Source organism: Coregonus lavaretus (assembly GCF_964263955.1).
Source record: "Coregonus lavaretus genome assembly, chromosome: 18".
Taxonomy (NCBI): Eukaryota; Metazoa; Chordata; class Actinopteri; order Salmoniformes; family Salmonidae; genus Coregonus; species Coregonus lavaretus.
Genome location: NC_140005.1, coordinates 30,583,983 through 30,596,851, shown reverse-complemented (window position 1 = coordinate 30,596,851; position 12,869 = coordinate 30,583,983). Strand labels below are relative to the sequence as shown.

The 12,869-nt window shown below is 42.5% G+C and overlaps 1 protein-coding gene across 2 annotated transcripts; it reads left to right on the top strand.

Moving 5' to 3' along the window:
* Positions 1 to 2,017: 2,017 nt before the first annotated feature.
* LOC311146128 (uncharacterized protein) lies at positions 2,018 to 12,065 on the top strand. Of its 2 annotated transcripts, none has more exons than XM_084182604.1 (7): positions 2,018 to 2,256; positions 7,936 to 8,080; positions 10,330 to 10,396; positions 10,668 to 10,737; positions 10,822 to 10,929; positions 11,057 to 11,146; positions 11,244 to 12,065. In XM_084182604.1, exons 2-7 carry the CDS (start codon positions 7,944 to 7,946, stop codon positions 12,038 to 12,040), a joined length of 1,269 nt encoding a protein of 422 aa, XP_084038730.1. In that variant the 5' UTR covers positions 2,018 to 2,256; positions 7,936 to 7,943; the 3' UTR covers positions 12,041 to 12,065. The 2 variants fall into 2 exon arrangements, with proteins under 2 accessions (XP_084038730.1, XP_084038729.1); XM_084182603.1 differs by having other exon boundaries at positions 7,933 to 8,080.
* The last annotated feature ends 804 nt before the right edge of the window (positions 12,066 to 12,869 follow it).

Below are 12,869 nucleotides of genomic sequence, written 5' to 3'. Positions count from 1 at the left end.
TAATAAGGACACCCTATTGTAAGGGTTGAATGTAAAGTGTTACCTAAAATTACTATATCTGTGCAGGTCTTTACATATAAAACATACACTCAACCTAATAACTTGAGCGGTGATAGTTTTGATTCTGAAAGCTAGACTGAAAGCAGACATGTTAACTCTTATCAGGGTGGGAGAGTGAGATAAAGCATGTCAGAATATGACAACTCAGCAAAGCAAAGTTGGTTCTGTTCCCAGAATGTTCCCAGAACATTTGTTAGGTTGCGGCAAATGTTCTCATAACACAAGAACTGTCCAGTCGTGCTGATGATTATAGAATGTTTGTATTAAACATTCGCCTGATGTTGCAAGAACGTTCCCAGAACACATTTAGTCTGTTCTTTAAAGGTTCCCAGAATGTTTCATTATGTTGTGGGAACAGTCTGGTGGGAACATTGTGGGGACATCACAAAAGATATGTGAACAAAACACTGGACTTAATGAGCTTGTTGCACTGTATTCAGAGTAATAATTACCCAGTAATAAGGACACACTAATTTAAGGGTTGTATCAGGGTACACAAAACATTCCCTCAATATTCTTAGCATGTTATTCCTATGTTCCCAGAATGATAAAATTAATTTATGAACAATCTATGGAGGTTTCTTTAATGTGTTAGTGTTGTCTTACTGTTAAGGAAGTTAGTTGTACAACAATCCATATAGAAACACATATGGCACTTATTTGGAATCACACGACAGATTTTGTGTTTTGGGAAGCTGTCTCTTGCAATGTCCCAACACTGTTCTTACAAACCTAATGACGTTTTGGGAACTTTTCTAATAACATAAAACATATGCTCTGTTACTATAGGAATGTTTTTTCCACCCTAATGCCAACATTGTATAATCATCAGCACAACTGGTCAGTTTTTGTGTTTTGGGAACATATAACATTTAACATTTAAGTCATTTAGCAGACGCTCTTATCCAGAGCGACTTACAAATTGTGATGTCCCCAATATTCTTGTGATGTCCCCAATATTCTGGGAACTTTTAAAGAACAGACAAAATGTGTTCTGGGAATGTTCTTGCAACATCAGGTGAATGTTTATACGAATATTGTGTAATCGTCAGCACAACTGGATAGTTTTTGTGTTATTAGAACATTTGGTGCAACGTAATGAATGTTCTGGGAACATTCACAGAACCAATTTAGATTTGCTGTGTGGTCAAATTAAGATCCTATACATGGGTAGATGTCTCGGATGACATCTCCATTAATGTTAGCGGAACGTTCCAATAATGTTTTCTCAGAATTGTTTACATTAAATCCAGACATGATTTCTGAAGAATGTTTAGGGAATGTTATTGGAACAATCATGTCATAACGTCACACTACAACTTTATGAGAGCATTGTGGGAATATTCCCTGCTTGTTGTTATCTGTGTTTTTAATAACATCTCCATCAACATTAGCAGAATGTTCCCGTAATGTTTTCTCAGAAACATTTCTATTGTTCTGACATTTTGTTGCGGCAGTATGTTCTAAAAACATTACTGGTACATTGTGTTATTACATTACCTGGAATCCTAATGAGAAAGTCTGGGGAATGTAGTTGTTACAAATGTGCAAAACATTTTAGTGAATGTCAGGAGAACATTCCAACGATATTTCATTTAAAACATTTTCTGAAGAAAAAACAAACATTTTGTTATCAAAAACATTATTTGAATGGTTTTGGGGTGTTATCATCCTAATGTTAGATAAAACCCTGACTAGAACTTAATGGGAATCTTAGCTAATATTCTGTGTATGTTTCCGGTTTGCTGAGAAGTGTGTCACATTGAGCGAGTAAGAGAGAGAAAGAAAGAGGTGGGGGGAGAGAGAGAGAGAATGAGGAAGTAAAGTTCCAAAGTTACTTGCTGCTGAATAGAAACAGAGATCAGTGACAAGAGAACAGAGAGACAGAGACAGAGACAGAGACAGAGACAGAGACAGAGACAGAGACAGAGACAGAGACAGAGACAGAGAGAGAGACAGAGACAGAGACAGAGACAGAGACAGAGACAGAGACAGAGACAGAGACAGAGACAGAGACAGAGACAGAGACAGAGACAGAGACAGAGAGAGAGACAGAGACAGAGACAGAGACAGAGGGAGAGACGTGGTGGCTGTGGTGTATCATATTGACATGGTACATTTGGGTGAGAAGGTGTTGCTGTTTGTTGACCATCTCTAACAAGGTCAGCTGTCCGACCCTGCTAAATACTTCACTTTGTAAGTGCTTATTTCTCTTAAACTGTGTGTGCGTGTGTGTTTGCTTGTGGGCCTTTGCACAAATACTGTATGTACTCCACTAATACCGTACCGTCTATGCTTGTTTGCATTTTTTAACTCTTCACACTGTCATACACAATATCTACCATCTGCTAAGTGTTTATCTTCTCCTTTCTCTCCTTCAATTTATCAAGTGTTCTTTCACTTCTCCTTTCCCTCTATCATCTCAGTGGCACACACAGCTGGGGTCACAACACACTATGCACCACTGATCAAGGGTTAAACATCAGTTGGGGGCTGCTGTGCACTGTTAAAATAGCTGCCAGTTTGATATCATTGTACACTAACACATTATCTGTCCCAAATGCCTGCACAGCAAGAGATACTCTGTCACAGTATTGTACAGTAACAACAAGAACTGCTTGATCCCAATTCCCAGAACACAATACACACAAAAACAACACAACAAGAGCCTTTCGAAAATGAGAGAATGAAAGAGGGAGAAAGATGGTGTGTGTTTCAGTTTTAAAGCCTTCAACGCCTGTACAGCAAAAGTCAGTAATGACATACCAGCACTGTTCTGTATTGCTCTTTGTCCTGTGTGTACAAGGCAATAAACTAAAGAATGTATAAACCCCATTTCCACTTCAATTAGTAACCCATTTGCCGTAGACTACAGTCTAAGCTTTAGGCGGCAGGGGAAACCTGTTCATTGACACTGTTCTTAGTGTGAGTTTACAAGTGTGGTCAAAACAACCTGTTCCTCTGTGCAAGCATACATTGTGTGTGTGTGTGTGTGTGTGTGTGTGTGTGTGTGTGTGTGTGTGTGTGTGTGTGTGTGTGTGTGTGTGTGTGTGTACATTAGGATTACAGTATTTGCTCATGGGTTACCTGAAAGAAAAAGTTACATTTCAAAATATAATTTTGATTGTTTGAACAACGTGTAGGCCGCATCAAGTACAGAGTGAGCAGTAGAATTAGCACATGCATTTTTATGAGCACAGGCTTATATCAAAATGCTTTTCAATCAACACCAGCCCATTTTGATTGGCTCAAATCAACGGATCATTGATTGGCAGTGGTAGTGAGACCCCTCCAAAGAGGTGAAAGTGTTTCAGAGAACACAGAATGGAACTAATATGAGGTCATACTTGGAATGGTAGAATAGAATATAAACGTTGTTAATGATATCAGTTGGACACTTTCAAGATGTTGATAGATGGCCCTGTTTTATGCATTTGATTGGATTATAACAGTCAAGACGTTATCCCTGTGAATCACAAGGTAAGTCCTTTTTTTCTCTGAAATACTGTCGCATATACAGTTGAAGTCGGAAGTTTACATACATTGGAGTCATTAAAACTCGTTTTTCAACCACTCCACAAATTTCTTGTTAACAAACTATAGTTTTGGCAAGTCGGTTAGGACATCTACTTTGTGCATGACACAAGTAACTTTTCCAACAATTGTTTACAGACAGATTATTTCACTTATAATTCACTGTATCACAATTCCAGTGGGTCAGAAGTGTACATACACTAAGTTGACAGTGCCTTTAAACAGCTTGGAAAATTCCAGAAAATGATGTCATGGCTTTAGCTTCTGATAGGCTAATTGACATCATTTGAGTCAATTGGAGGTGTACCTGTGGATGTATTTCAAGGCATACCTTCAAACCCAGTGCCTCTTTGCTTGACATCATGGGAAAATCAAAATAAATCAGTCAAGACCTCAGAAAATAAATGGTAGACCTCCACAAGTCTGGTTCATCCTTGGGAACAATTTCCAAACGCCTGAAGGTACCACGTTCATCTGTACAAACAATAGTACGCAAGTATAAACACCATGGGACCACGCAGCCGTCATACCGCTCAGGAAGGAAACACGTTCTGTCTCCTAGAGATGAACGTACATTGGTGCGAACAGTGCAAATTAATCCCAGAACAACAGCAAAGGACCTTGTGAAGATGCTGGAGGAAATAGGTACAAAAGTATCTATATCCACAGTAAAACGAGTCCTATATCGACATAACCTGAAAGGCCACTCAGCAAGGAAGAAGCCACTGCTCCAAAACCCCCATTAAAAAGCTAGACTACGGTTTGCAACTGCACATGGGGACAAATATCATTATTTTTGGAGAAATGTCCTCTGGTCTGATGAAACAAAAATAGAACTGTTTGGCCATAATGACCATCGTTATGTTTGGAGGAAAAAGGGTGCTGCTTGCAAGCCGAAGAACACTATCCCAACCGTGAAGCACGGGGGTGGCAGTATCATGCTGTGGGGGTGCTTTGCTGCAGGAGGGACTGGTGCACTTCACAAAATAGATGGCATCATGAGGAAGGAAAATTATGTGGATATATTGAAGCAACATCTCAAGACATCAGTCAGGAAGTTAAAGCTTGGTCGCAAATGGGTCTTCCAAATGGACAATGACCCCAAGCATACTTCCAAAGTTGTGACAAAATGGCTTAAGGACAACAAAGTCAAGAATTGGAGTGGCCATCACAAAGCCCTGACCTCAATCCTATAGAACATTTGTGGGCAGAACTGAAAAAGCGTGTGCGAGCAAGGAGGCCAACAAACCTGACTCAGTTACACCAGCTCTGTCAGGAGGAATGGGCCAAAATTCACACCAAACTTATTGTGGGAAGCTTGTGGAAGGCTACCCAAAACGTTTGACCCAAGTTAAACAATTTAAAGGCAATGCTACCAAATACTAATTGAGTGTATGTAAACTTCTGACCCACTGGGAATAAAAGCTGAAATAAATCATTCTCTCTACTATTATTCTGACATTTCACATTCTTAAAATAAAGTGGTGATCCTAATGACCTAAGACAGGGAACTTTTACTAGGATTAAATGTCAGGAATTGTGAAAAACTGAGTTTAAATGTATTTGGCTAAGGTGTATGTAAACTTCCGACTTCAACTGTACAATATGTTACAAGCTATCTGTAGAAGCCATATTCTGAATGAACATGTCATATCATGATGTCCTTTGGGTGGTGGGCCATTCTTGATACACACGAGAAACTGTTGAATATAAAAAAACCAGCAGCGTTACAGTTCTTGACACACTCAAACCAGTGCACCTGGCACCTACTACCATACCCCGTTCTAAAGCACTTAAATATTTTGTCTTGCCCGTTCACCCTCTGAATGGCAGACATACACAATCCATGTCTCAATTGTCTCAAGGCTTAAAAATTCTTCTTTAACCTGTCTCCTCCCCTTCATTTACACTGATTGAAGTGGATTTAAAAAGTGACATCAATAAGGGATCATATAGCTTTCACCTGGATTCACCTGGTCAGTCTATGTCATGGAAAGAAGCAGGTGTTCCTAATGTTTTGTAAACTCAGTGTATGATGTTTTCTTTTGTTTCACTGTTTCTATTTCAATTTTTTACTTTGCTTAAAATGTTTCGCACACTTGTTGATAATTCTGTATTTAAGTGCAGTTAGTAATTAATTAATTAACAGTAATTAAGTAAGAGTAGCCTATCAGAAAAAAAGATTTTTCCTAACATCAGTAAGTGATGTATTTGATGTGGTCAGGGAGGTAATCATGTGTGACAGAGTTGCATTGTTGTCTCTGCTATCTGCATTCATAATTAAAGGTCTTCAGTGTCAGAGTTATCTTATTTGTGTTATTAATCTGTCTGTTTGTCTGTCTGTGCATGTGTGCATTATTCTTATAGGCAATTTTTTGATAAATATTGCTGATCAATAAAGCCAGCAATAGAAATTCCTCACTGTTTTGTATAAGATAGTGGCAATGTTTTTGCTAACTTACCATCTACTGTAAGGGTATAACCAGGCCCCCTCACCCTCAAGTGGATAAAAAGACAGCCTACTCCTCATTGAGTAGACGTGGGTGCAGGCAGGGCTGGGAATTGCATGACAATACTGAGAATGTAATAAACATTGTGAATATACAAAGAGTTATAATAATATGTGTATACAGTGCCTTCGGAAAGTATTCAGACCCCTTGACTTTTTCCACATTTTGTTACGTTACAGCCTTATTCTAAAATTGATTAAATAAATACAAATCTTCAGCAATCTACACACAATACTCCATAATACAAAGCGAAAACAGGTTAAAATAAAAACAGAAATACCTTATTTACATAAGTATTCATATGACTCGAAAATGAAATTTAGATCAGGTGCATCCAGTATCCATTGATCATCCTTGAGATGTTTCTACAACTTGATTGGAGTCCACCTGTGGTAAATTCAATTGATTGTACCAAGCCATGAGGTCGAAGGAATTCTCCGTAGAGCTCAGAGACAGGATCGTGTTGAGGCACAGATCTGGGGAAGGGTACCAAAACATTTATGCAGCATTGAAGGTCCCCAAGAACACAGTGGCCTCCATCATTCTTAAATGGAAGAAGTTTGGAACCACCAAGACTCTTCCTAAAGCTGGCCACCCGGCCAAACTGAGCAATCGTGGGAGAAGGGCCTTGGTCAGGGAGGTGACCAAGAACCCGATGGTCACTCTGACAGAGCTCTAGAGTTCCTCTGTGGAGATGGGAGAACCTTCCAGAAGGACAACCATCTCTGCAGCACTCCACCAATCAGACCTTTATGGTAGACTGGCCAGACGGAAGCCACTCCTCAGTAAAGCCACATGACAGCCAGTTTGGAGTTTGCCAAAAGGCACCTAAAGACTCTCTGACCGTGAGAAACAAGATTCTCTGGTCTGATGAAACCAAGATTGAACTCTTTGGCCTGAATGCCAAGAATCACGTCTGGAGAAAACCTGGCACCATCCCTACGGTGAAGCATGGTGGTGGCAGCATCATGCTGTGGGGATGTTTATCAGCGGCAGGGACAGGGAGACTAGTCAGGATCGAGGCAAAGATGAACGGAGCAAAGTACAGAGAGATCCTTGATAAAACCCTGATCCAGAGCGCTCAGGACCTCAGACTGGGGCGAAGGTTCACCTTCCAACAAGCACACAGCCAAGGCAACGCAGGAGTGGCTTCAGGACAATTATTTGAATGTCCTTGAGTGTCCCAGCCAGAGCCCGGACTTGAACCTGATCAAACATCTCTGGAGAGACCTGAAAATAGCTGTGCAATGACGCTCCCCATCCAACCTGACAGAGCTTGAGAGGATCTACAGAGATCCTTGTATCGTCATACCCAAGAAGACTAGAGGCTGTAAAGGTTCGGAATACTTATGTAAATTTGATATTAAATTTTTAATTTATTTTTGCAAAAAAAAGGAAAAACCTGTTTTTGCTTTGTCATTATGGGGTCTTGTGTGTAGATTGATAAGGAAAAAACCCAATTTAATCAATTTTAGTATAAGTCTGTAACGTAACAAAATGTGGAAAAAGTCAAGGGGTCTGAATGCGCTGTACATGAACCCTCTTGAATTAACTTTCAATGAGTAAGTAGATGAATCCTCTCAGTGCACAAATGTGTACTCTGCTTTGTTCTGTCAACTTCTCTTTGATCATGTAACCATAAAAGTACAAATTGACATCATCAATCGCAACTATACACAAACGAAACACTCCTTTCAGTAAATGAGCCAACGCTTTTATTTCACCCAAGCACATTCGAAAGCATGTATGCACCCACACACACTCTCTCTCTCTCTCTCTCTCTCTCTCTCTTTCTCTCCACCTCTCTCACTCACTGTTTTACTTACAGCAGCAGTTGCCATGGCGCCGGTGGGAGAGGTCATGGGGTCGTGGGCAGTGTCAGCGTCGGAGTCATTCTCTCCAGAGGTCGTTGTGTTCTCTCTGCTCTTCCTCCTCCTCTCCATCATCCTCCTCGCCCTCTGCACCAACTGTGGAAGGTCAGTGATAGATTAATTTGATTATTTTTTATTCCCAGGGACCATAACATTCTTATTTTGTTGCATTAGAGAGAGCGTTTGACGCCTACAGATGTAGGATCTTAATTTGATCACCCTGTTGTAGGAAAACTTGTAGTGTATTTGGGTTTAAAAAGGCTTCTGAAGTTTGTAATTTTCACGTTGAAATTTCAGACTTGATTTTCTCTAACGAAAAAGGTATGAACCCCTAAAACAATGTCCATTAATTATAATCCACATAATAATTCACATTTCCTGTAGCAAACTGTCTTAACTTGAAATCCTACAGACTGTATGTCTGAGTATATATATATATATATATGAACCTATATGACAGGCTTACAGGAATGAGGTGTAGGTAAATGTATGAATGAAACATGCATGGAGCTCAGTGCTCCAGGCTGCAACTAGTTCGCCCCTCACTGTCATAATACTCTACACTTGATAGGGACATTGTCTTTGAATGTCGTATTGTCTTTTGTCTTGTAGATAATCATAAACCAAAATACAGTGGGGGAAAAAAGTATTTAGTCAGCCACCAATTGTGCAAGTTCTCCCACCTAAAAAGATGAGAGAGGCCTGTAATTTTCATCATAGGTACATGTCAACTATGACAGACAAATTGAGATTTTTTTTTCTCCAGAAAATCACATTGTAGGATTTTTAATGAATTTATTTGCAAATTATGGTGGAAAATAAGTATTTGATCACCTACAAACAAGCAAGATTTCTGGCTCTCACAGACCTGTACCTTCTTCTTTAAGAGGCTCCTCTGTCCTCCACTCGTTACCTGTATTAATGGCACCTGTTTGAACTTGTTATCAGTATAAAAGACACCTGTCCACAACCTCAAACAGTCACACTCCAAACTCCACTATGGCCAAGACCAAAGAGCTGTCAAAGGACACCAGAAACAAAATTGTAGACCTGCACCAGGCTGGGAAGACTGCATCTGCAATAGGTAAGCAGCTTGGTTTGAAGAAATCAACTGTGGGAGCAATTATTAGGAAATGGAAGACATACAAGACCACTGATAATCTCCCTCGATCTGGGGCTCCACGCAAGATCTCACCCCGTGGGGTCAAAATGATCACAAGAACGGTGAGCAAAAATCCCAGAACCACACGGGGGACCTAGTGAATGACCTGCAGAGAGCTGGGACCAAAGTAACAAAGCCTACCATCAGTAACACACTACGCCGCCAGGGACTCAAATCCTGCAGTGCCAGACGTGTCCCCCTGCTTAAGCCAGTACATGTCCAGGCCCGTCTGAAGTTTGCTAGAGTGCATTTGGATGACAATGATCCCAAACACACTGCCCGGGCAACGAAGGAGTGGCTTCGTAAGAAGCATTTCAAGGTCCTGGAGTGGCCTAGCCAGTCTCCAGATCTCAACCCCATAGAAAATATTTGGAGGGAGTTGAAAGTCCGTGTTGCCCAGCGACAGCCCCAAAACATCACTGCTCTAGAGGAGATCTGCATGGAGGAATGGGCCAAAATACCAGCAACAGTGTGTGAAAACCTTGTGAAGACTTACAGAAAACGTTTGATCTGTGTCATTGCCAACAAAGGGTATATAACAAAGTATTGAGAAACTTTTGTTATTGACCAAATACTTATTTTCCACCATAATTTGCAAATAAATTCATTAAAAATCCTACAATGTGATTTTCTGGAATTTTTTCTCATTTTGTCTGTCATAGTTGACGTGTACCTATGATGAAAATTACAGGCCTCTCTCATCTTTTTAAGTGGGAGAACTTGCACAATTGGTGGCTGACTAAATACTTTTTTTCCCCACTTTATGTCTCTCTCAAACGCACGCACGCATGCACACACTCACACTCTCTCACACGCGCATGCGCACACGCACACACACACACACACACACACACACACATTCCAGACAGACAGAACGTTCAGGTTTGGCGGCTCAGGGAATTCCTGTGGTATGAGGTATAGGGCCCTCTCTCCCTCTCACTCTACATTACGAAATGACACACTTCAAATAACGTACATAATGTATAGGTCGATACCACCGGTGAATCACTCAGATACTTCAATCTGTTTATTTTTCTTTTACGAGCGAGAGAGAGAATAGACATACCTTTGTTAGGTTCTGAACAAAGAGAGTAAAAACTCAAATGGACTACTAGAAAAAGCTTAAAGCAAGTTTATCAGTAGATATCTGTTGAACTTGTTCGGATTCTCTAGTCTGTGTTGTGTTCCACAGGCAATCGTTTGAGCTCCACGACGGTGGTGAAGAGGTGGAGAGAACCCAATCACAGCTGATGAGAGTGGTGAGAGACAGGACAGCCAACAACAATGACGACAGCTATGTCCTGACCAGGGTTACACAGAAGTCAGTAAGAGAGGAGATAGGGAGATACCGAGGAAGGGAGGAAGCAAGAAAGGTGTAGAAGGGATCAAAGGGTTGAAGGGTGGGAAGAGAGGAGGGAGGGATGCGATGGATGGAATCCTTTTGAGAGTACTTTGCCCTGAGACCAATGACAGGGAAATTATGAACCCAGTATACTGTGATATTTTTACCTGAGTGTTTTTGATTGACAGGTAAAGTTGGAGGATGACCTGGCCGCCAGGGAAAACCCCATGATCAATGACATCAGAAAAGACGAGAGAGGTGGGAAACCGAACTGCTACCTCTAGATCTACTAGAATGGTTGTCTTACAGTGTGTGTTCTGTTTTCATCTCCTCCCTGGTTAGATTTCAGTCACATACCTGAAGACAGTATCCCAGAGCAGCTTCCTGCTGAGCAGGATGGCTCCAGGTTCAAACCCTCAAGGAGCCACAGGGAGGCGCCAGATGAGCAAGGTACTGCCTTCACCACTCTCTCTGTTTCACTCTCTCTGTATCTCCCTACGTATTTCTCCCATGTGTCTTTCACACAAGTGCGGTGAGTAGTGGGTGAGTATTACAGGTGTGTTTTGATGTCCTGCAGGCGATTCTCCAGGTGCCTTGCAGATCGCCAACGGAACCCCTGTGGCCATGACGATTATATCTCCTTCCCCTCCCACCACCGTCGACATCGGTAGGCTACCTCAAATCACCCATGTGCACTTCTCAAACTAATTGGGCTCAATCTCTCTTTGGCTAAGCTTCAGGTTACTTATTTTCTCACCTTGTAGGTGACCTGAGGGACGTCCTGAACTTCACAGCCGAGCTCCGCTCTATCCCAGCCCCCATATCCGTGGTGGAGGTTGACACCCCCCTCGAGTCTGTACCCCCTCCTGTCTATTCAGGGGACACCCTGGACGCCCCCATCATGAATGTACTTCACACCCTGGTGCTGGATGCCCCCATCGTGGACAATCTTGAACCTGTCGATATCCCCATCGTGAATGACCATGACCGCCTGGAGGCCCCGGCAGAATTCAGCTCCAACTTTATCGCTCAGCTTGAAGAAGAGGGTCAGGTGGAGGGTGAGGAGCAGGGGCCTTCCTTGGGGGTCCGACCCCAGCACACCTATGAGATCATTGGGGAGCTCACTCCTGATGAACCCTCTGTGGAAGTGGACCTGGCAACCCCAGGCTATCAAACCATAGCTGAACTGGTCCACGAATCAACCACACAGCCTGACGATGACACAACCATGGTCACAGAGCCAACGGACCTGGCAAGCCCAGGCTATGAGATCAAAGCTGAACTGGTCCAGCAATCGAGCGCAACCACACTGCCTGATTATGAGCCAATAATAACTACAGTAACAGACCCGGGGGAGGGGCTTGACCTGACAAGCCCACTCTCATTGGTGGAGGAGGAAGAGGAGGGTTTGAGTGACAGGGGGTGGAATCCAATGTATGCCAGGGTGAGCAGGAAGCTTAATAAGTGCCCTACCCCACCCCCTGTGCCTCCACCAGAGGACGAGGAAGACGAGGAATCTTTACCTCCATTACCGGAAAGAAGTGGAGAGATGGAGGGATGATCATTGTAGAATATCCCTTAAGACTTTTAAAAAGCACTGCAAATGTGTGTTATTATGTACTCAATGCTATTTGTATTTACAGTGCCTTCGGAAAGTATTCAGACCCCTTGACCTTTTCCATATTTTGTTACGTTACAGCCTTATTCTAAAATTGATTAAATTGTTTTTCCCCCTCTGTCACGTTCGTTGACGAACGGGACGGACCAAGGCGCAGCGTGATATGCATACATGTTTATTAACGTATAAACACAACGACAAAACAATAAACAAACGATACGTGAAGTCCAAGGTAGCACACAAACAACATACCTTACACGGAACAAGATCCCACAACTAACAGGTGCCAAAAGGCTGCCTAAGTATGGTCCCCAATCAGAGACAACGAGCTACAGCTGCCTCTGATTGGGAACCACCCCGGCCAACATAGATCTACACATTCTAGATCTAAAACATAGAAAATCCAACATAGAACATAACCACAATGAATATACACAACAAGGAAAATCACACCCTGACTCAACAAATAAGAGTCCTCAGAGTCAGGGCGTGACAGTACCCCCCCCCCCCCCCCCCAAAGGTGCGGACTCCAACCGCGCCATATAAACATAACAGGGTAGGGGCCGGGTGGGCATTTCGCCTCGGAAGCGGATCCGACACCGGGCGTGACCACCACTTACTCTCCACCTCCCTGTTGCGCCCCTGGTCTGGTCTGGACCTCGGTGCGCTGCTTTCCCTCTCCTTCCTCCCATGACATACCAAGCCCTGTCTGGACCCTGGTGTGGGAGACCCCGAACCTGGAGAGGGGCTGATGTCTGGGTCTGGACTGGAA

Excerpts from the sequence above, each read along its gene's own strand:
- LOC311146128 (XM_084182604.1), top strand. The coding sequence starts at position 7,944 with ATGGCGCCGGTGGGAGAGGTCATGGGGTCGTGGGCAGTGTCAGCGTCG. Across the intron at positions 8,081-10,329 it reads CTCTGCACCAACTGTGGAAG|GCAATCGTTTGAGCTCCACG; the intron begins GTCAGTGATAGA and ends TGTGTTCCACAG. Across the intron at positions 10,738-10,821 it reads CATCAGAAAAGACGAGAGAG|ATTTCAGTCACATACCTGAA; the intron begins GTGGGAAACCGA and ends CTCCCTGGTTAG.